General features: G+C 35.2%; 1 protein-coding gene across 4 annotated transcripts; it reads left to right on the top strand.

The window, feature by feature from the left end:
- Nucleotides 1-22,984, top strand: LOC100001344 (uncharacterized). Of its 4 annotated transcripts, none has more exons than XM_073949558.1 (6): nt 1-303; nt 13,618-13,847; nt 15,431-15,536; nt 18,178-18,279; nt 21,707-21,839; nt 21,966-22,984. In XM_073949558.1, the coding sequence occupies exons 2-6, from the start codon at nt 13,651-13,653 to the stop codon at nt 22,115-22,117; spliced, it is 690 nt and encodes a 229-aa protein (XP_073805659.1). In that variant the 5' UTR covers nt 1-303; nt 13,618-13,650; the 3' UTR covers nt 22,118-22,984.
- Nucleotides 22,985-25,829: the final 2,845 nt, after the last annotated feature.

The following is a 25,829-nucleotide window of genomic DNA, read 5'->3' as shown; positions in this document are numbered from 1 at the left end:
GTTTACTGTTAAAATAGCATCACTTGGCTGTCCTGTGGCATTTTTAGGCTGAACTAAAAAAATGCAGTTATAATGCCACCTATAGGTGAAACGGACTTGCAGACAATTAGAGAATTGCTTGAAAAAAGACAGTATTTATGATTTGATATTAATACTAATAGCCTATAGTAACAATCCAATTTATGAAAATCATTTGGGAAATGCCATGGTTCACCAATTGAATCTGAAGCTAAATGCAAACTTGGAATTTGTCCGTAAGGGAAAAAGCTCTGTCAAGTTCAGGGCCCGAGGTGACATATAAAGGTAACGTTATCAACCAAAAGCAGTATATAAACAGACGTTAACAATTAACTCTTAACTTGTTTACGTTAGCAGAAATAAACACCTTGCTGCGTGAATGTACATGGCTGCACTTCATCGTAGGCTACTTGTCATTTACATGTCTTTACATTTGCACTTGCCTAAGAAAGAAACTTGTACCCTGGTTAAAAGTTATATTTGCATGGGTTAATGTTAGGTTTTTAAGTTTAGGTTAAGACCTTCCTATACTGTATTGGGCATTTTATGTAATGTCTTGCTAAATGCGGAACAGAACTGTGAAGTAAACTGTTGCAGTTCAGTAAAGTTAGCAATAGATTCGCAGATTCGTATTTTCCGGATCAATAACTCTAAATGTTGCATAATTGCTAACTTTAATTTACAAAAGTGCTTTGTTCTTAAAATGTAACTTTGCAACACTTAATTTATACTTAATGTGTAATGTTAGGCCTTCTGTGCTGGCAGACTATCTCTAGTCTTCATCTTCGGACTTTTATACACTAGGATTAGGCTCTATAGCAGAGATGCCCAAAGTAGGGCCCGCCATCGCATCTGAAAATATAGGGAGAATGTCTTTGACAGTGACGTAAACACTGTAAGCAAGACACGCAAATCACAACGTGTGTTATAAATGTTCATGTTTTACTGTAATAAGTTCATTAGAAAATGTTAAAATGATACTACATTAGTCAATATAGTTTACAGCAGCGTTTTCTAGTTAATTTTAAATATTACAGAATATCTTAGAAAATTACCCATGGCAAATTTAATATGTTTGGTATATTCAGCCCACACCCTTCCCTCAAGTTTGCTTTTTGGCCTTATATAGGAAAATGTTTGGGCACCCCTGATCTCTAGGCTACGTAAAATATGTTCCTACATGGAAAAAACAACAACGATTGTATAGTAAATACTGAACATAAACTGAAATAGGGTAGAGTTGTATGCTGTTTTTATGTTGTACACAATTTGGTAATTTGCTTATTATTATAGTTGTTTTTTTAATAGTAGTACCACAGCAGCTAGAATCATTTCAAATAAGTAATTTATTGAAACTGCAGAGTCAATGTTACGAAATTCCGTTCTGTGTACATACATGTGAATGACAATAAAGTGCAATTTAGCATATAAATTTAAAAACAAATCTAGCCTATATGGCTCAAAAACACTATACTATACTATACTATTCTATACTATACTATACTATACTAAACTATACTATACTATACTATTTTTTTCATGTGGGTTGTTTTCCACATAGGAAACTTTAGCTGTTTCACTGGAAGACATACAGTTGAAGTCAGAATTATTAGCCCCCTTCAATTTTTTTCTTCTTTTTTAAACTTTCTCCAATTGATGTTTAACAGAACAAGGAAATTTTCACAGTATGTCTGATAATATTTTTTTCTTCTGGAGAAAGGCTTATTTGTTTTATTTCGGCTACAATAAAAGCAGTTTTAAATTTTTCAAACACCATTTTAGGGACAAAATTATTAGCCCCTTTAAGCTATATTTTTTCTCGATAGTCTACAGAACAAACCATCGTTATACAATAACTTGAATAATTACCCTAACCTGCCTAGTTTACCTAATTAACCTAGTTAAGCCTGTAAATGTCACTTAAAGCTGTTTTGAAGTGTCTTAAAAAATATCTAGTAAAATATTATTTACTGTCATCATGACAAAGATAAAATAAATCAGTTATTAGAAATGAGTTATTAAAACTATTGTTTAGAAATGTGTTGAAGGAATCTTCTCTCCGTTAAACAGAAATTGGGGAAAAAATAAACAAGCGATCTAATAATTCACGGGGGCTAATAATTCTGACTTCAACTGTTTGTTGATATTTGCCAGTAAAATATATTTTTGGAATGGAAGAACAGAATATAAGGCTTTTGAGAACACCTGGTTTTGCTGAGGCACGTTAGACAGAAAGGTTCAGCAGTCAGTGATGAGCTAATTTTACCAGCCTCTGCTTAATGTTTGTTCATGGGGGAGCAGCTCCAAGCCCGGACACTGATACAGCTGTGCACAATGCTTTCAGTGGGGCATTTTTAGAATCCAGTCTAAATATGTGAACATATGCCATTTGACTGTGATCTGCACTTTTTAACCCCACTGAGAGTTATGGTGTCCTGACACAAACAGATGGGTAATTATTACAATGCTGATAAGAGACGCCACTCCACAGCGTCCACATGCAGTGTGAAGGACGTTTGATTGTTCAGACATCATGTCAATTTTGTAGGCACCAGAACAATTGTGTAGAGCAAAAATATCATGGACAGTTTTTAAAGTACTAATCTTAAGAGAGGATAACTGAGAACTAAGACTGGAAAATACACTTGATCAGGCACGTGCACACATAGGGCTCAACCTGTGCAGTGCACATGCCCTTTTTAGTCTTGGATAGAAAGTGCCCTTCCAAAATGATCAAAAGTGCCCCCGCGACGCAACACACCCTCCGTCCAGCCCTTCAGTAGGCCCACGACAACACTGATCTTGAGTACGTAAAATTTATCCTGCACATGCCCTTTGGACGGTCTCTGCACGGGCCTGCACTTGATTATAAAAAATATTTGCTAAGCAACCTATAAATGAACATACAACAGATGTAATTTGCATTGCATCTTTTTTTCATTTAAAGAATACAAATTTACATTTTTAGACATCATATTTTTGACATTATGCAAAGAATCACTGGTCACCCAGTATCTTTGTTTATTTTAATCAAAAAGTTTTTTTTCTTTTGTAAATGCAAACAATAATTTTCTTAAGTAATTTAAGATTTTTTTATTCATATTTATATGGACTAATACACTCACCGGCCACTTTATTAGGTACTCCTGTCCAACTTCTAGTTGTCGCAGATTTCTAATCAGCCAATCAGATGGCAGCAACTCAATGAATTTAGGCATGTAAACATGGTTAAGACCATCTGCCGCAGTTCAAACCGAGCATCAGAATGGGGAAAAAAGGTGATTTAAGTGACTTTAAATGTGGCATGGTTGTTGGTGCCAAATGAGCTGGTCTGAGTATTTCTGAAACTGCTGATCTACTGGGATTTTCACACATAGCCATCTCTAGGGTTTACAGAGAATGGTCTGAAAAAGAGAAAATATATAGAGAGCAGCAGTTCTGTGGGCGCAAATGCCTTGTTGATGCCAGAGGTCAGAGGAGAATGGCCAGACTGGTTTCAGCTAATAGAAAGACAACAGCAACTCAAATACCCACTTGTTACAACCGAGGTATGCAGAAGAGCATCTCTAAACGCACACTACCTTCAACCTTGAGGCGGATGGGCTACAGCAGCAAAAGACCAAACTGGGTGCCACTCCTTTCAGCTAAGAACAGAAAACTGAGGCTACAATTAGCACAGGCTCACCGAAATTGGTCAATAGAAGATTGGAAAAATGTTGCCTTGTCTGATGAGTCATGATTTCTGCAGCGACATTCAGTTGGTAGGGTCAGAATTTGGCTCCAACAACATGAAAGCATGGATCCATCCTTCCTTGTATCAACAGTTCAGGCTGGTGGTGGTGTAATGCTGTGATGAGTACCAATTAGGCATTGTGTCTATGCCAAAGTCTACCTGAGTATTGTTGCTGACCGTGTCCATCCCATTATGACGGAAGTGTACCCATCTTCTGATAGCTACTTCCAGCAGGAATAACGTGCCATGTTATAAAACGTGACTGGTTTCTTGAACATGCCAATGAGTTAGCTGTACTCAAATGGCCTGCACAGTCACCAGATCTCAGTCCACCTTTGAGATGTGGTGAAACGGAATGTTCGCATCATGGATGTGCAGCTGACAAATCTGCAGCAACTACATGATGCCATCATGTCAACATGGACCAGAATCTCTGAGGATTATTTCCAGTACCTTGCTGAATCTATTGCACCAAGGATTAAGGCAAAAGAGGGTCCAACCCGGTATAGTAAGGTGTGCCTAATAAAGTGGCCAGTGAGAGTACAAACGTACTCGGCATCATGACATTCAAACTGAGGACATTTTTTGAGATTGCACAATCATGTTTGTAATTGTGAAAGCAACAAAGAAGACTCATCACAAAACACACATTAAAACATCTGACAATCAATACTTGATACAGAATCAGTTCAAATGTACAGAAAGGCAAATATAAAGCTGTCAGCTAAAAGACACATCGTATTACACAATATTTTTTGTTTGTCTGAATACCTTCATAATGAATGATCTGTTTACAGTAAATGCAATCAGTTACACTGTCTTCATTAGATCTTGGCTTAGTTCAGTTCAGCATGTCTCTGGAATTCAGCTCGTCTTTTTGTCTTTGGATTGCAGCTCAGTGGCTCATTGTGTTTGAGAATGTGCAGTTCAGTGAGTCTGTACGACGAAGTGTGTGTCTGTGTTTTGTGATGGAATGCTATAGCATTACAGCTCAGTGCGGTCTGCAGCCAGTAAAACGTGGTGTTGCCATAGTAACCGCCAGAGATGTTTTACCAAAATGCCCTTGTCGACCTGATAGCAAAACATGCATATGAAATGTAAAATTATGACAGCATGTAATCATACCACAACACTTACCATACACTAGTCAGATCCGCTCCTCTGCGGTCCAGCGACATTTAGAAACTTTGTCAGAAATTTGATAAGATTATCTGATAAATTAAACAACGATGCCGTTGCCATGGCGAATGTACATGAACATTGTTTCATCCTATTTTAAACAGTCACTTCTTGAATGAATATTAGGAGAGTATTGAAAGCAGGAATATGACTCACGAATAGTAGAATTTTTTGATGACAGATGGCAATTTAACCTCACTAGAAATTTTGGCAGTTTATTAAACTGAGCTTTCATTAAGAATTACTTCAGAAAACGCTAAAATAGATAGCACATGACATTTATTCAGAGGTGGACGTTTAGCTTACTGTCACAATTCTCACAGTTCTTGTAAGATTCTGCTTGTGTGGAGTTATTTATCAAGCTACACACTGCAAAAATAGCTTTTCTTACTTGGATTTTTTGTCCTTTTTTCTAGACTAAATATCTAAAATTCTTAAATCAAGAAGAATTTTCTAGACAAACAAAACATAATGTCTTGTTTTCAGAAATAATATGCCAATATTAAGTGAGTTTTTCCTTAAAACAAGCAAAATAATCTGTCAATGGGGTAAGCAAAATAATCTTATGTCAAAAGGAAAAACTAGATTGTTTTGCTTGTTTTAAGGAAAAACTCACTTAATATTGGCATATTATTTCTGAAAATAAGACATTATGTTTTGCTTGTCTAGAAAATACTTAATATAAGAGTTTTTAGATATTTGGACTAAAAAAATACAAAAAAAAAAACTGTAAAAAAGTAATAAAAGCATTTTAGCAGTGCACTATGTTGTTGAAATGAATTTTAAGTAGATGTATGAGAAACACTCTTATATAAACAGTATAAAATAAATGTAAACTTTATCATTCATGAAACATTTTCATTTTTGATTTTTTTTATAGTGAAAAATGTTGAATTAGATTACAAGAATGTTCCTCAGACTAATAAAATAAAATCTGTTCATCATATAGAGGATCTTTATAAAACCCAAAATGAAAAATCTTCGATGGCATCAGTACAAAAACATCCTTTAGGAACATTTGTTTTTAAGAGTTGCGTAATTTAGACACAAGATGATTTTTTTTTGTTTCATTGATATTCTACATTCGGATTTATATCTTTACTTATGTTAGACTTGAGCATTATATCTCATTACCAAACATTTTCACAGCCATACCAGTTCATTCAAGTCCTTTAGGTCTAACATCGACCAAACATATTTGATTTTAGGATACCACTGAGCCTTTAAAACCAACACGGCATAAGAATAATTAAACATATGCTACACGGGAAGCTGCTTTATGATTTGTTCATCTCGATTCTCGATGTGAAGCAGACAGAACCTATTATGTTCTAGACTATCTGGTAATATTTATAGCCCCAAATGATTTGACCAGAATCCCCATGCTCTTTTATGTTGTAAAAGCTCCCAGACACAGAAATAAACATGCCATTAGCCAGTTGTTTTTCTTTTTTGTGTGTGTGTGTGTGAGAGTGTGTTCGACACAGCATTAACTACCCTGGAATTCTCTCAAGATGTCAGAAAAGCTTGCAGAAAACCATCTGCATAGGCACAAAAATGGAGCCCGGCTTCTTTTAACAGAGGGGCGTTTTAAAAAAGACAGAACGAGAGCATAAAAGAGAGGGAGAGGGGAAAGGGAAAAAAGGAAAAGAAACCAGATTGCGACAGTCGATATTAAAACATGCAGTGAGTGAGAGAGAAAAGGAGGGAGAAAGAGAGAGAGAGAGAGAGAGAAAAGCGAGCTGCAGGCCTTTCCACGGGGACAAACTAGCAGAAAGGCATCTCGCAGTTATTCCTTTCTCTCTGCTCTCTCTCTCTCTCTCTCTCTCTCTCTCTCAACATCCTAACGGCAATTGATTTGTGTATGAAAAGCTGGGCGCTTTTCGCCCCCCTTTCGGGCTGTGGGTTTTGAGTGATCAGCTGATGAAGAGACTGGCTGCGCGCTGCAATGCTGGTTTGCTAATTCTCTCTCCTCCAGACTGGAGCCAGCCTGGAGACCACAGTCAGGTAAATCACCCTCTTCCTCTCTCTCTCTCTCTCTCTCTCTCTCTCTCTCTCTCTCTCTCTCTCTCTCTCTCTCTCTCTCTCCTGCGCATAGAGCATGCAATCACACCAGGCTTCAGCACATGGGCACACAGACAGAAAGTGAGAGAGGGTGTGTGTGTGTGTGTAGGTGTGATCTGTGTCTGGTGAAGGGAAACATTGCCCAGACAAATCGGTTGTGTGCATCCTGACACCTCTTTTTTTTCTTTGTAGAGGTTACTGGAATAGACGTGTGTAGCGTGAAAGGGGTTTTGGCGTGTTGCTTCAAGTATAGACTTTTGTGAATGCGCTTTCTGCATGTTTTGTGTGCAGCGGCACAGTTGTGCGCCTGTGCATGCGAGTTTGTGTGTGTGCGCCTGTGTATGTGTGTGTGTGCATTCCATTATTATGCTGTTGATTATTAGGCCTCCTTCCTTCCACATGGTCCCCTGGGGTACGTGTGAATAAATGCTTTCCGTGTGTTTTTGTGCGCGCTCACGCTTTTCATATTTCTCTGGATGTTGCATGAGACGTGCCTCTCCGTGATTGGGGTTGTTTTCTCACGTCAGTGCAATTGCGTCTCGGTTTGTCTGCTTTCTTTGCATTTAAGCGATTGGGAACGCATTGTGTGTGTGCGATTTAGACATCAAAGACTGGCATTGCCTGCATAGCGTCATACTCTGAATTCATATTTCATCTCTCCCTGATATGCTCTCTGTGCCAGCAGTGGCTGCGGCAGGCATATCACTGCACTTTAATTGCTTTTGTGTAAAACACAGACTTGGCATCACAGACACTGAGCGCAATCCGCATTTGCTTGTTCTTACACGTGAACAGTGTGCATGTTGATGAGCGTCTAGTCTCGTGTTTATTGGAGCATGTTCGGTGAGCGCTGTGTGTGTGTGTGGTGAACCGTACGTCACCGTTATGTCAGGCGCGCTGGCCGGAGATCGGTATCTCCGTAAACGTCAATCATTCCATTCACAATTGGAATGAAGATCAGAGTACCAGCGGCTCCTGCTTTCCCAGTGCGGGATCATCCTGAGCTCGTGGCACATTGTTAAGTGATGCTTTATCAAATATTAAATGGAAGTGAAAGCAGCTGCTCGTATTAGAGGGGACTGAAGATTGAAGGCAGCTTGCCTGGTGAGACGAGATAATGATGGTCTGTCATTTTGGAGCTAGACGTAGTTGGAAAGGGCAGAAAGTTCACCAGACTCTTTAATGCAATGCTAAATAATAAAAATGATCTACAGTGCCATGCAAAAACCTTTAACTTCTGACGTTTCTACAGCACAATGCTTCATTTTAGAGTTAATAGTTATGCTTATTACCTTACATGCAGTGTGTAGTATACTGTGGCTGTTTGTGAATGCAAAACGTCTACAAACTTTCAAAGATCTAAGCTCGCAGCAAATAGGTATTATCATCTCATTAAAAGAAAGCATTCTGAACTGCTGAAACTTGACTTGAACTGCTGAAGTCTTTAGCTATTTCAGTTTCACTTCTGTTACTGGCCTATGCAGATCTGTTGCAAATTTGCATAATGCAATCTGTGATTTCTATTGGCTATGAGACTTGGGCTGCACAATAATGGAAAAAAAATGCAACAATAAATCTTATGACATAAGAGTTCCGTATATATGTATTTATATATATATTTTTATATATTTATATATATATTTTTTCTTCTCAATTTCTGTTTAACAGAGAGATTTTTTTAACACATTTCTAAACATAATAGTTTTAATAACTCCTTTCTAATAACTTATTTATTTTATCTTTGCCATGATGACAGTAAATAATATTTTTACTAGATATTTTCAAGACACTTCTATACAGCTTAAAGTGACATTTAAAGGCTTAACTAATGAGGGTAACTAGGCAGGTTAGGGTAATTAGGCAAGTTATTGTATAACAATGGTTTGTTCTGTAGACTCAAAACAAAAACAAATAAAGCTTAAATGGGCTAATAATTTTGACCTTTAAATGGCTTTTAAACAATTTAAAACTGCATTTTTCTAGCTGAAATGAAACAAATAAGACTTTTTCCAGAAGAAAAAAATATTATCAGACATACTGTGAACATTTTATTCCTCTGTTAAACATAATTTGGGATATATTTAAAAAAAGAAGAAAAAAATGAAAGGGGCTAACAATTCTGTTAAATACTTCATCTGTAAATACAGTTTAAGTTAGAATTTTTAGCCCCCCTGTTTATTTTTCCCCAATTTCTGTTTAACGGAGAGATTTTTTTCAACAAATTTCTAAGCATAAAAGTCTTAATAACTCATTTCTAATATCTGATTTATTTTTTCTTTGCCATGATGACAGTAAATAATATTTTACTGGATAATTTTCAAGATGCTTTAATTGAGCTTAAAGTGACATTTTAAGGCTTAACTAGGTTAATTAGGCAAGTAGGGTAATTAGGCAAGTTATTGTATAAAGATGGTTTGTTCTGTAGACATTCGAAAAAACCTAGCTTAAAGGGGCTAATATTTTTGACCTTAAAATGTTTAGTAAAAAAATTTAAAACTGCTTTTATTCTAGCCAAAATAAAACAAATAAGACTTTCTCCAGAAAAAAAAAAAATTAACAGACACACTGTGAAAATTTTCTTGCTCTGTTAAAAATCATTTGGGAAATATTTAAAAATAAAATTAAAAAGAGGGGCTAATAATTCTGACTTCAACTGTATATTTTTTATTTTATTTATTTTTTATTGAAAATGTTTAAGTTATTTAATGCTTAAAATTAACATGTACATTTAAGAGTTAATCAGTGGCATCCTAAGAGAATTTTCAGATCTAATTAATCCTAATTTAACTTTTGAAAAAAAAAAAAAAAAAAATACTGTCTCCAAAACCCCCCGACTTTGATTGGCCGTTTTCAATACCTTGACTCCCATCACAAGTATTTATTATCAGCTCTGTGTTCATCCCTTGGTCGCTTTAGCCAATAGCAGAACAATAATTACTGGAAAGATGAAGATAAACATAGTAAGGCCCCATCTGATTGGTGAAATGTAGATAAATAACCAGTGAATAAAGTAAATGTAATTTAAAACACGTCTGTGACACATATATTACATACACTATTATCATGATTTTAATAATTTTGCAATACAGTGCTCAGCATAATTGAGTACACCCCATTTTAAAAATGAATATTTTTATCCATTTCTTAGTGAATATAGGCAATGTATCTTGGTGCATTTAAACAAAACAGATTTAATAAATATTAAATATATTTATTAAAATTATATTTTAGTCCTCTAACATTATTAGAAATCGAAAGATAATACAGTTGATTTCAAGCAAAATATTGCAAAGAAAATACAACCTACAAAATTTCAACTAAATTTTCTTGATTTTTTTCTCTTTTTTAAAAAATGTGTATTTAATATTTTTCTATAACATGAATTTGGATGTACTATTTTGTTAGATAAGCTCCAGATTTGGCTTCATTACTGACTAATCTAATGTATATGCGCAAATATAATATTGTATAGCTTCCTATTTCAAATATGAATTTAAAGAGATATTTGTGAGGGGCTTAGTTATGAGCACTGTATATTGTGCAGTCCTAAACACTGCTGTTAGAAGAAGCATTGCATTTATGCTATTAAATAAATTAAATACCCGCTATAATCACTGTTGTTACAAAATGTCATATAAATCATAGAAAAATTGTGTTATCTGCAGAAGTCACTCAACAAATCTGTGGCATTTTCAACGGTGGGTAATTTAAATGCATCTGATTAACAATGGTTTTCTTAAGCTCAACAGCAACATGTTGATTGGTTTTACCACTGAGAAACGTTCAGCTAAATTGTGCTTGCCATGTAGGTTTTCTGATGATCAGGTTTTCCATTGTTTCAACATTGGATCTAGGCTGAAGTTATTATGGTGAATTCTATGCCATTGTTACTTTCCTACAGTGTGTTCAATCTTTGAAGATTGTGGAAGGCTCCAGAGCTAAAGTTCAGATATGCTAATAATGAGTGTTTGGTTTCTTACACATGCTGTTTGTGGCAGACCGATCACTACAGACTCAGGCATCTGACCACGTCCGACCATAGTAGAGGCCATACATCTGCAAACAATAATTTTAGATTGATTAGAGAAATTAGGTGATTGTAAATGTACATCATGAAAACATGACATTGAATGCATGTAAGCCTATTGTTCTTTAAAACCAAATTACTTGTAAATAGCATAATAAGGCCTCTTTAAAACTGTTTTTGGGGAACCCGTTGTTTCTCTATGACATTCGTTGTAAAATCCTCCTAATTTTAAATTACAGACTTGTCCATGTGAATACAGTACATGGATTTTCACACATAGTTGTATAGCACTACATACTACATTAGAAGTTCTGTGATGGATATCAATCTCTCTTCATATTGCCTTTAGAATAATGCAACTATGAAAAACAAATTGACTTTCTTTTTAAGCATTATATTTTTGATGATCTCTAATTTTAGAAGCTGCACTATCAAACTGTAACTGAATATTTCTTATTTATTGGTAATAAAATTCATGTTAGTATTAATATTCTCTATTATTATATAAATGATGTATATGTTACTTAATATAGCGTATTACCTGCATACCTTATGTAATGCATTGCATTTTTCAATTATTAGTTGAGGTAGACTTTCTAAAAATAACAGTAAATCTTATTGTAAAGTATTATTACACTCTCAGAAAAAAATGGTACAATGTTTTTTTTGTTTATGATTTATTTAACATTTTTCCACTTTACAAACATATCAAACAACCCTTACAGAAATAATAATGGAAAAATATATATATAAATACAAATAATAATAAAATAAATAAATAAATAAATAAATGAAAATAATAAAATAAAACCAAATTACACAAATAATGCGAGGCAGATGTTTACATTTATACAATAATCATCATGTTACATTTCGATTAATGTGAGATTACAAACTGATGTATTATTATTATCAAAGGCTGGGGTGATCAGTCTAGATCCAGCTGGAGAGTTTTAACATAAAAAATGGTACAATGTTGTACCAAAGAAATTACAAACCCTTGTCACTGGGGCGGTACCTTTTTATGGGACAAAATTGTACCTTAAGACAAAGAAGCAAATTTGTACCATTGCAGTTTGTACCCTTAAGGACACGATTTGTACCATGGGAATTGGGAAACCAAAATGTACCTTTAGTTTTTAAAACCTGCTGGTACAATATTGTACCTTCATCAAAGGTACAAATCTGATCGATGAAGGTACCACCACAGTGACAAGATACTTCGTACCTTAACAGTGTCAAAAATGCTTACCAAACATTTATTAAAAATGCTTTAAATGTTTAGTTTACAATACCTATAGTATATATAGTATACCAGTTGTTTTGTATTATAGAACTTAATAAGTAAGGTTATTTATAAACAAATTTCGCGAGGATCACGTGCTTATGATTGTTCACAGCTGTTCCAGCATTAGCTCATGACTAATTATCCTATCAGACGATTCCTAACTAACTATAAATAACCAGAGTTTTCTCATCTCAATATCTTCGTCTTGAAAAAAAAAAAACCCACCCAACCCTACTTTCCCTTCTTTCAAACGGGCAACACGGTGGCCAGTGATTAGCACTGTTGCCTCACAGCAAGAATGCTGGTTTAATTCCTTTCCAAACTAGGCAACATTTCTGTGTAGAGTTTTGCTCGTTCTCCCCGTTCTCGCGTGTTTTTTTCCTCAGGTCCTCTGGTTTCCTCTCACAGTTTAAAAACAAGCACCCTAAACAATTAATCCAAAATAGTTTTAGCCAAGCTCTGAGTACACCTCTTCTCAGCATTCATATCTGACACTTAGCTATAAGCAAGAGGGGGAGTCATCGAGATCTACCTGAGCTCAAACTCCCCTCTCGCCCTGCAATGAGAGGGAGCCCACGGCGCGAAGATCTTATAAGCCTAGGGCTCTCTCCCAGGACAGCCTGCCAAACAAGCTTTATCATCAATCATCAGCTAAGTGTGAACTCCTGAAATAATATTTGTTTTTTTAAACATATATTTTTAAATGATGATTCATGTTTTAATATGGAAATTATTCATAAAATCACTTTGACTTTCCAGTAAAATTTATTTTCATTGATATTGTAATAAAGAAGGAGTTGTTCAACACTTATGTACCTTTAATATGGGAACAATTGTACCCTCATTTCAGTTGTAATGTAATGTGTGTATGGCCATACACCCAAAGCTCTTCACGATCCTGAGGGGGGACTCTCCACACCAGCACCAGCGTACTGCTTGCATGATGCGACGGTAGCCACAGGACAACGGCGCCAGTGCGCTCACCACACACCAGCTATTGGTGGAGTGGCAAGACAGTACCTTAAAAGGCACAGAACAGTATCATAAGAGGTCTTTTCTGTACCATATAAGGTATATTTTACAAAGGGACAAAATTGTTCCTCAATGAACATTATTTTTACCACGTGTACCTTTTTTCTGAGAGTGTATAATGTAGGTGAAAAATAACTAATAAAACTTTTCTTCTCTCTTTTACTTGACAACTCTTTCTTGTTAATTGGTCAATGTTAAGAAAAGCAAAAAAAAAAAAAAAGTACAATTCGGTGCCGCTCATTATCATTCTCATGGATTATTATGTCTTGTCCTCAGTCTCAGGCCATCCACAACGGAGTGTCTGAGGTTATGGAGGAGGAAAGCAACTTAAAGAAACGAAAAAGTGAACAACAAGGTAACCAGGGCTCTGAGACTGGTCAAGAGGGGGTGGAGAAGGTCAAAAAGCGGCGTGGTCGCCCTCCTGCAGAAAAGCTGCCGCCCAACCCTCCCAAACTCACCAAACAGATGAACACCATTGTAGACATGGTCATCAACTACAAGGACACGTCAGTATCAAACACACAAACCGGCTTGCATTTATTAAACGACACTAAAACTGAATGATGAACTGCAACAAAAATGTTAAAGTTCATGCTGTTTCCTTTTATTCCTGAAAAGAAGAGTTCAGTTACTCAGTTAAAAGAATTTACAGTTAATTTACTCACTTTCAGGCCTGAGAAGACTTTTTTCTTTATTAGAATTTTAGCCGTACCTGTGGTTCTTGGTGATTCATATAACTCATACCAACGGTCATCTGTTTTTGAGATTGAAAATAAACAAATACAAACAAATCAATAGCCATGGCTCCTGTTGACACACTGATGTCTTGTAAAGCGAAATGATTGGTCTGTGTAGGAAACGCAATATTATGAGCTTTAATGTTGGTACGAATACAGTGCTCAGCATAACTGAGTCACCCCACTTTGAAAATGATAATTTGTATCCATTTCTCAGTGAGTATAGGCAAAGTATTTTGGTGCATTTAAACAAAGCAGATTTATTAAACAGGTATATTTATTAAATAATATTTTAATCACCAAACATAGTTAGAAATTGAAAGGTAATATAAATTAAATACAAGCAAAATATTGCAATAAAAATTAAAACTACAAAATTTATGTTTAAATTTATTTTGCTTCTCTTGATTCTTTAATTTTTTTCTATAACACATACATTTGGGTGTACTAGTTTTTGGACCATTATTGTTAGTTATTTTGTTAGATAAGCTCCAGATTTGGCTTTAGTACTGACTAATTGTTATGATCACCAGCGGCTGGTGAACTACAAACTCATCCATGAACTACAAATCTCTGCATTCCATTACACACACCAGTCACTATACTCCACTGATCACACATGCACAGCTGACTCTCGTAATTATTGATTATCCAGACTATATATACACCCTACACACAATCAGTCTGCAGTTAGTCTTTGTTGTTTCCTTGTCAAGTCACTGTGTTTTTGCCTCAGTTTAAGTTTATACTTTTGAGTTGATGCCTTGTTTAAGACCTTATGACTGTTTTGACTATGATTTTGGATTGCCTTGTTTGATTCCTGATTTCTCCTATTTTTGTCCAAGATTACCTGCACGAATACTATCTTTATTAAATTATTGTTAAGCTGTACTTGGATCCTACCTCTCTTGTCTTCGCCATGCCGAGACCCAAATGTGACCCTAATCTAATGTATATGCACAAAAATAATATTGAATAGCTTTCTATAAAACGTGAATATGAAGGATAGATTTGTGAGGGGTGTACTTTTATATGCTGAGCACTGTATACTGCAAATATATCATCAAGAAACCAAAAGCATGAACTCAATGCATTCATGGATGCGCCATAAACTGTTTGCCCAGGCTGTGGATTAACGTTAATATTGAAAATAATGTTCAAGTGAATCACCAATAATAAACATCTTCTTTATTGGTCTTAAGAGGAAAATCACCTGCATTTTGGATAATTTTCATTTTTGGGAAAACTGTCCCCCATGTCAGATCAGAGCTATTGTATCCTGTATGCAAGATGAAATGTGTAAGGTTTTTAAAAGTTTTTTACCTTTACCTAAATACAACGTTATTCTGTAGGTTGGGCCGACAGATCAGTAAAGGCTTTGTCCAGCTGCCTTCAAGAAAAGAGGTGCCGGAGTACTACGAGCTCATCCGCAAGCCAGTGGACTTCAGGAGGATCAGGGTGAAGTATCTGAGATCCCCTCAGCATGTTTATTCACCATCCCACAATCCCTTCTGTCTTATTTTTTTTTTGAATGTCCAGTTCTGAGCCTTTGCTTCCATCACTTCATTTCCAGGAAACCATCCTTTTTTCCTGTTTTCATCTTTACTCTGACATCCATTTCAACCCAAGAAATGCATTGATTTGTTGATCACACAGGTTTGTGTGTTTTAGGTGAAAGATTTTACTTATTGATTAAATAAAAAATTTAAAACCGTTCTTGCTTAAAATGTACTGCAGGCATTTAAAGGAAAATAGTAAAGTAAGAAATATATATGTAGCTATTAAAGGGAAAGTTCACCGTAAATTGAAAATTTCCTCACCGTTTACTTACACTGAAGGTGGTTTTAAACATTTAGGAATATTTTCTCTCTGTCATACACAAAACAAGATATTCTGAAGAATTTTGGGGGAACAGCCATAGACAAACATAGTAGGAACAAAAATACTATTGAAGTCAATGGCTGCATTTTTTCTTCAATATGTATTCAGTAGGTTCTTCAGTCAGTATATCTCCCCTTGTGTTCGGCAGAAGAAAGAAGCGTACAGGTCTGGAACAAGTGGAAGTGGAGTAAATGATGACAGGATTTTCATTTATAGGTCAACTATCCTTTTAATGTAACGGTTTCTTTGTTCTCTTGTTCTCTTTGTTCTGTTTTACACAAGGGATGTCAAACTCATTTTTCGCAGGTTAAAGTCTGGTTCAGGAAAAAATGTCTCCTTTTGTAGGGCAAACTACTTTAAAACTTAGTTTGCTCCAAATTACAATCATGTTAACTAGATCATACAGACTAACTAACTAACAAACTAACAACTATATAATTCTTTTTTCAGTGTTGATCCTAGCTCACTTTGTGAAGTTTATTTATAAACTAATTTCGAGAGGATCACTTGCTTATGATTGCTTGCAGCTGGCTCCGCATTATTCAATTCATGATTCACCAATCAGAGGATTCCTAAGCCACTATAAATACATTAATGCTGTGTCCGAAACTGCCTACTACTCAGTAGGTACAGCATTTGAATTTAAATGTACTACTCGGCCGTTAGAAAAGTACGTTCTATACAGTATAAATGTGAAAAGTATGAATGGAATTTGGATGTACTACATCCGCTATTTTGCCATGGTCACGTGACCTACCTGCGTCAGTTGTGTCGCTTCACTTCCATTCGTGAATTCTCTCGCGGGGCATTATGGGATAGCGCAGAGATCTACCTGAGCTCAAACTCCCCTCTCGCTCTGCAAATGAGATAGAGCCTCGGGCTTGAGGATCTTATGAGCTCAGGGCTCTCTCCTGGGACAGCATGCCAAACACGCTTTATAATCAATCATCAGCTAAGTGTGAACTCTTGAAAGGGATGTATGATGTCAGCAAATAATTATGTCCCAATATTTTTTGTACATTTTTGTGAAACATACAGAAACGGGCAACATTGTGTCTAAAATGTAACTCACATAAATCTTACGTATTATGTGATTTATAATATTAATTAATTTCCAATTGTGCTTATATTCTGAAAAAAACACACTTTTGCTTGCTTTTTTTCTTTTTCGTTTGTGATATTACACATTGTTAAAAGAAAAATGATGGTATTATAGTAGATGTTAGGGTTGTTGCGATGCCATTAATAAATCCTACAATACTATACCAGCTGAAGTATAACAATACCAAGTAGTATTGCGAGACTGTAATTCATAACTCAAATTATAAAGAAAATTGTCAGAAATTCTATATTTTATGTTATAATAGGTCTGCTTGAATTTAATTCCTAACTCCCTTAAGGCTAAAATTATTTGCACCTCACTTCACTGTTAATTTTGTAGATAACTGACCAACAAAAAAATACATTGAAATAAAGATACAAATTATACCGAATTAAATTTGTTACAAAACATTTTCTCAACAAAATTAGCCTATATGAAGTGGCCAAAATATGTTCCAATGTTTCATGTTGCTATTTTGGATTTTTCTTTTTTTTTCAGTCTTGTCAGGTAGCAATTCAAAGTAATTTAAAATTTCACTTTGTGTGTTGTTCTTTTTTTAAAGATTGTTGCAGTTGTTGTAGCTACTAAATCATTTTAACAGGAACATAAATGAACCAATTTAGATGTGCGTTTGAATTAAAGCATTAAAAAATGTGCAATAGGCCACCATAAAATGCAAAAATTCTACACAGTTTTGCAACCTTAAAGGGCTCCACAGACCATTAAACTAAAATGGTCTATTGTTGCACAAACGTGTGAGCATTTTAGTGACTTTTCCACATGCACCGTTATCTATGGTAGATAAAACATTAATGACGATACTACCATTTACAAACCACAGTGGCACTGCCAGTATTTTGGAGCCATAGTATCGCGATACCACCATAGTACCGGTAAAGCGTGCAACCCTAGCAGATGTTACTTGTGTCTCGAACAATTGTTTTACATTCAATTAAAGATATTGTAATGATTATAGTGCATTAAAAAATGTAAATCATGTTTTTACATATTACTACGTTATAATCATGTCTGAATCTTTCCTTTGCCTGAGAAGGGCTCTTCATATATTTGGAACCCCTGTCTTATACCAAATTTATTCTTGTGTTGTTTATGCAGGAGAGAGTGCGTAATCACAAATACAGGTGCATTGCAGACCTGGAAAAGGATATCATGCAGATGTGTCACAACGCTCAGACATTTAATCTGGAGGGATCTCAGGTGTGTCTTTTCTATCCATTAAAAGACTTTCAAAATAGTTTGTTTTCTGTGCACTTTATTAGTACCTGTACTGAGCCAATTTTTTTCCGATAGTGTGTGTGTGTGTGTGTGTGTGTGTGTGTGTGTGTGTACATGTTTTTGTGACATATCAGGACACAAATCTGTATAATGACATAGGTATGACACAGGTATTACAAAAAGGAGGTGAAATATGAGGACATCTGTGATGTCCTCATTTCTCAAAATGCTTATAAATCCTACAGAATGAGTTTAATCAGAGAGTAAAGCTGCACACTGTCTCCTGTGATGCTTGGGTTTAGGGGTGGGGTGGGATGAGGGCAATATAATATACAGTTTGGACAGTATAAAATGAATGGAAACCTATGTAATGTCCCCACTTTTCACAAAAACAAACATTTGTGTGTGTGTATTTTTTTTGTTGATGTTATAATTGGGGTTGTTCACTGTTTCTCTGATGTGACCTTTTATATGTTTCGATTTCCACATTCATACTTTTCCTGAATTACATGTAATCTCACAACACAGGAATTAAATTTACACCCACCTTCCACTTTATCATGTACATCTTACTTTATTATGTTACCCCCTTTGCCCTCTGCTAAGTCATTGCTGCAGAGATTCAAAATGGTGCAAGAAACATATCTCAGAGATTTTGATCTATATTGACTAGCGGTGTAATGGATCACAACCCATGGTAATGATGACAGAAGAAATTGTGGAGGCATCTAAAGGATTTCTTGGGTTATCGAAGGTGTTGTTTGTCACTACTTGTTTAGCCAGCATCAATGCATTCAGTGTAAGCTGCACAGTTAATCATTAAAAGGTCATGATCTTAATTCAAACACCCTCACGAGATAAATTATGAATGATAATGATTTGAATATGTTTATTAATCCATAGATGCACTGCATTCAGTTTTGACACGTTTAAGTTACAAAGTTACAAGAAATCAAATAACACACTGATATAAACAGGTATAAACGCTGATGTTTATGGTAAAAAATTAATTCTCAGTTTAATGCAACTGGATTCTGTTGAAAGTTGTAGCAATTACATTGTTTAACCCAGGGGTTCCCAAAATTTTTGTTATGAAGGGCCAAAAACCAAACTTGTTTGAGGCTAGTGCTGAAGGTAAATTTAGCAGCCATGGGTCATTTCCTAATTTATTTAATAATATTTAAAAATAATTAAAAAACTATTTTTTTTTTACATTTTACTATGAACTTATTACAGTAAAAACAATCTCAATTTCATTTATAACAAAATGGAGTTACTGTATACTAGTTTTGCCTTGATATGCTCACCAATGTCTTCTGCATAGACTTCTATCCGTCGAGTAACTGAATTTACATTTTTTAAAAATCAGAATTATTTACACATTTACTTAAAGCATTTAATTTCTGTTTGCTTTTTTTGTAGCTCAGCAATAAAACAAACAAACCAAAAATGTTATGTCAAATGTAAAGGATGATCTCTTTCAAAGGCATTCTCCCCAACCCTATCCATCCTTTTCACCCTCTTCTCAGGTGGGATGGTGGGCCAAATCAAAGGTTATAATGGGCCAACTTTGGACCCCACTCCTAACCCTGCCTGTCACCAGATACTGTTGAGAATATGTCACTGAATAGTTCTTCTAAAATAAAACTTGTTTGTAGATCTAGTAATAAAAGAAAAATGAAGATTCATGAGTGAATTATTAAATAATTAATTGAAAATAAAACTAAAAATAAATATGATGTGTTGTACAAGATTATAATATTAGATGTATACATTAACATTATCAGCAACAGTCTGGAAGATTTTACTTTTTTTTTAGCTTATTTAAAATTTTCTTAAAATTACAGGATCTGTTTGTTAAAACAAAAGTTTCTTGCACTAATGTTTTTGTAATAAATAAAAAAAATTAATTATACTTTCTCTCTGTCTTTTTTTTTATCTGAAAAATGGTCCGATCCGTGACTCAAACCATAGTGTGATCTGAACTGTGAGATTTGTGATCTGCTACACCACTCATATTGACATGACAGCGTCACACAGTTGCTGCAGATTTGTCTGCTGAAATCCATGATGTGAATGTCCTGCTCCAGCTCTGTTAGACTGAGATCTGGTGACTGTGGAGGTCATTTTAGTTTAGTGAATTCATGCTCATGTTTCAGTTGAGATTATTTGAGTTTTGGGACAAGAGGTTAACAAGTGGTTATTAGAGTTACAATTGTCTTTGACAAGGCATTTTCACCCTCAGAACAGTCGCTCACTATATATTTACTTTAGTTCAAGACTATTTTCTAGAGATGGCTGTGGAAAAAAATGTCAGTAGTTTTGACATACTCAGGCCAGCTCAGAAGAAATTCATATACATAGAGGATGACTTGAGGGTGAGTGAATTAATGGGGTAATTCTAATTACCCCTTAATTTACTCACCCTCAAATCATTCTCGGTGTATATGACTTTCTTCTTTCAGACAAACACAGCCAGTGTAGTTTTAAATTTTATCCTGACTCTTTCTTGCTGGTGTTGTGTAGTGTAGTGTTTTTTTTCAAGCTTCCAAAAGAGAATAAATCCATCATAAATCTCATCCATACGCGCTTATGAATGCATGCTGTAGACAACTTTTTAGCTGATCTCTGATTTAGCATTTGACTCGTGACATAATATGCATTCGTAGTTAAAGCGTTAACTAGAGGGTCAGACAGAACCTGCTGACAGTTTTAGGATAAATTAGGTTTGAATTTTAGTAGATCTTCTTGAGCATGTATCTGTGCTTATGTGTTATCTTTCTGCCATCTGATTGGCTGATTAGATCTTGCCATTGATGAGCTGTACCCAATAAAGTGGCTAGTGAGTGTTAATGCAAATAGGTTAGATTTCATTCATTCATTTTCCTTCGGCTTAATCCTTTTATTCATCAGGGAATGCCTGATAAATAAACACAGCGGAATGAACCGCCAACTTATCCAGCATATGTTTTACACAGCGGATGCCCTTCCAGCTAAAACACACCACTGGGAAACATCCATACAGACTCATTCACACACATACACTACGGCCAGTTTAGTTTATTCAATTGAACTACAGAGCAAGTTTTTGGACTGTGAAGAAAACCTGTAGCACCCAGTGAAAATCTACACGAATATGGGGAGAACATGCCTCCACACTCCACACAGAAATGCCAACTGAAACTCAAACCAGCGACCTTCTTGCTGTGAGACGACAGTGCTAATTATTACTGAGCCACTGTGGCGTCTAGATTAGATTTTTATTTTAGATTTTTGTTTACTTATTTTTATTGACTTAGTTCAATAAAAATGAATCAGAACATTTTTTGTAAGTCAAAAAGCTATTTGTATTGGCAAATATAAAACTATGTATGTGTAAAGATGTAATTAATGTCTTTCTGTGTCTCAGATCTTCGAGGACTCCATTGTTTTGAAGTCTGTTTTCGAGAGTGCCAGACAACGAATAGTGGAACTGAGTGAGGAAGACAATGACGCTGTTGGAAGCAGTGAAGCTGATGGTAGCCACCATTTAGATATCAAGGGTAAGTCAAAATGCACATGGAGATGTGGAAATTCAGTATCGAAATCAAAATATTAAAGATATTGTCTTTATGAGTATTAAAGTAAGGTGTTGTATGAATATTTTATTTTATTTTTTTATCTCAAAGCTCCTGTTTCAGAGACAACAAATCCCAGGCTGGATGAAAAAAAGGAGAAAAATCAAACTGCTCCTAGTAATTCTAGTTCAAAAGAGGTGGCGCACAGTGATGAAGACATTGGTAAAGATTGTGGAAATACCACAAGAGGACTATTCAACTAGCCTCATATACTGAGCATTGTCATTTTAAGAACATTGTATGGCCATTTCAGTCCAATTTCCTTGATGTTTGGCTCAAGGATTTGCTCTGAATGTGATCTCTCATAAAAATTGTTGCTTAAAACACCTTTATAATACCTTTGTATTTAAAAAAAAACAACAAGAACATTGTTAATGCAGTGCTTCTTCTGCAGTGATGCATCTGAAATTGACTTTAATGTTTTCATGTATTTATAATATGTAAATATATCATAAACCCAAAATTATTATAAAAACACAGTGAAAAGAGTCTACAAATTCAGACTTCCTGAACATTTTCTCACTTTTTTTCCTTATGGATGGAAAATTTATGGCATATTATGATATCGTATGATCATTTAAATGGATACATTCAATCTTTTAAGATGGGATAAGCTGTGCTAAATTTGCAGGCTCTTATGTCTCTGTTTCAGAGAATTTTTAATCGGTGGTTTTTGTGACTATAAGAACTTTGTCATCCCCCTATTTGTATGTTTCCCTTTTCTTCATTAACCAACAACATCTTTTAAAAAAAGGCAGTGGTTTTTTTATCAAGCAGCTCTGTATTTGTTTTTTTTATGTTTTAGTTATCACAGAACTGGAACAGGCTGTAATAGAGGAGCTTTGGGTAGGATGGCAATGTATTCTTGGGTGACGGATTAGATTCTGCCCTCAAAGAGAGGCACCTATTGATGATGCTGTGTGTGCAGCTCATGATGGACAGTGGTGGTGTAGCGTCCTTCTGGACAGATTGACAGGATAAAATAAAAATGTACAGGGTTTGTGTGATGTGGAGGTAGAGCAAAGTTTGAGACATCATCTTACAAAAATAAACATTTTTATGAAATCACAGCAGAGTTTCAGATGGATCAGTTTCTTTATTTATGTTGTGTGTGGAATTAAATGCAGATTTCAGAGTCATGTTGGAATACAATTGCCTCTTTAAAGCTAAATTGAAAAGCTTTAAATTATAATCATGGGTACCGTTAGCAATTGGTTCCTGCCATGTGGCATTCTCAAAGGTTTTTTTTTTTTTTTTTTTACAGGTGTTTAGCTCTTGAAACTTTACACTGATTCATGAATTATACTTTGTCAAGTCGCCTCGAAGTTAAATAGTTGTATATATATATGAGCAATATCACGATTAGCAGGGCAATATAGCTGTTTATCGGCACTTGTGGGAGACGTGCGTTGGTACGAGGCCACAAGCTGAGTGCTTTGTGTCCCACCAGTGCTGACATACAGCCACATCTGCTATGAGTGTGATATTGCATTTATACAACAGTTTGATGGCATAACCCTGTGTATATAAAAAAGAAAATCGAACACAGAGACTCATAAATCTTATTACGAGGAACTACTTTCTTCCACCATTCATTCACATCTGCATCTGACAGTCAGAACAGCAGAAACGGTTACTACTTCACAGACGTCACTTTAGAGCTCGTATTCGAATTATTCTCTATTGTAATGTCTAAAGTGATGACAAAACAGGTGATTTTGCTCACATTTTAAGATTATAAGGCTGAACGGCATGAAATGCCATCAGTGTAGAGACATTTTCCAGTATTTCTCTGTTGTAATCGGAAGATCACAATAATTAACCCCGAAAAAGCTAAAGCAATGAAACGCTAGCAGATTACTGTTGTGCGATAAGGAAAAACGTTTAACACATGCGGGCATTTCTTCTTTCTTTCTTTTTACTGAGCTTGTTTCCAGTAACGAAAACAGGAGACTCATTAAAAACAAACTGATGGCCAAAAGCGATTCAGGGTTATACAAAGAGTGGTCAACACAAAATACATACATTCCTGATATGCGAGTCTCATCTCACACTCAATACACTACAATTATATGGTATATATACAGCACTACAACTTACAAAAGAGAGAGATCGACTTAGAAAGTCTCTTACCTGTTTAATAATGATTTGATCAGCTGTAGAAATTATGAGTTTTTCTACTCAAAGGGCTTATTTTGCAGTTTCTGTCGCCATCTTGTGGTTGGACAACGTTAACCCTCTTTGCTTTGTTTAATGATAGGCTAATGGCTGCCGATATATAAACATCTAAAATAGGCACTCTCCTTATAAATGAACAGCATAGTTGCAATCTAAACAACTACATTCTTGCCTATAAAAGCCTTAAAAGTACATTATGTTGTCCAACAGCTGCAATATTCGTCAAACTGTAGTGAGTTTATTGATCTGCTGTCACTCTATGTGGGCGGAGTAATACACAAGAGTGAAAAGACTGTACTAGTTCTGATATCGAAGAATATTTGCACGACTATCAGCCAATTAAGATCGAGAACCAGACAGAAGTGTATGAACGATTAATATATGTATGATGGTCATTGATTTTAGATCCTTGATGCATTCATAATTATTATAATGATAATAATAATATAACAGATAACAGTGGGGTTCGTAAGACATAAAAAAAGCATTTTAAGTTTGTATATTTAAATTGTATACATATACATATAATAAATATAATTTAATAATAATGATACATATTATTGCATTATTCTTATAGTTCCCCATCACTTTCCCCATTGTTCCCACTGGGTACTCTTCTATATAATTGTGAAGCGATTGCAAGTTAAATCTCAGATAATGTCTTAATATATGTGCAGTCTTCACATTTTATGCAAATACTCTTTTCGTTTACTGGTTGTTAATGGAGTTCAAATGGCCTCAGCTGAGCCAGATATAGAAGATATTTTTTTAGACAGATACTGGTTATTTATGCAGGACTATTTTCTGGTTGTCACTGCAGTGCCCAGAAACAGTGGGTAGGTAATGTGATACATAATGGGAAACATTGACAGTTTTGTGAAAGCATTTTTCTCTGTGATGCTTCAGGGCAGCAATGTGCAGTTAGGTTTTTAATTTATTGTGCACTGTGCTGTATTCAGGATATGTAATAAAGCACAGGGCTTTTACATTACAAACCTTACCAACATTAGTGTTTCCTACAAAAATCCCTGTTCTGAAAAGTAAGAAAAGATGAAAATGTAAGACTGGGGTGCACTTACACTCCTAAAGTAGCTTAATCTAAACATGTTATATTCACCTTTTTAAGACAATCGTTAGTATTTGGAGCAAGTTAGATAGTACATACAATGCAAAAATGCTTTTGCCAAAGATAAACGCCAAAATTTATTCCATACAGCAAGCAAGTAATCTGCAAAGGAGGTAAGCAAAATAATCTTGTTTTTCTTTTTGACATAATATTTAGCTTAGCCCATTGGGCTGATTATTTTGCTAGGGAAAAACTGGGTTGACATCATTATATAAAACAAGACAATATTTTTTTGCTTGTCTACAAAATGCTTCCTGATTCAGGAATTTTTAGATATTTGGACAAGAAACAAGTGAAAAAAACAAACAAACATGTATTTACAGTGTATTAAAATGTGATTTTACTGTAGTATATACTGGGGCAGTTTGTACGCGTGGATATAATTTTGTACACTAAATCTGCAAACTTTAATTTAGTAGTCATTATATTTCTAATCTATATGCGGTGCAACAATCCAAGGAATTTTTTACCTTGCAGGGTCTGAGCAATAATTGGTGCTACTGAAGGAATAAATTGTAATTATGGTATATGTTTGCATCCTGTTAATGACTTGAGCTGTCAGCAGTGATGCATTAAGCCAGCAAAAATAAATTGCTTCCTTCAAGCAAAAG

The sequence above is a fragment of the Danio rerio genome, chromosome 5 (assembly GCF_049306965.1).
Source record: "Danio rerio strain Tuebingen ecotype United States chromosome 5, GRCz12tu, whole genome shotgun sequence".
Taxonomy (NCBI): domain Eukaryota; kingdom Metazoa; phylum Chordata; class Actinopteri; order Cypriniformes; family Danionidae; genus Danio; species Danio rerio.
The sequence above is the reverse complement of the archived record's forward strand: the minus strand, read 5'-3'. Positions and strand labels throughout refer to the sequence as shown.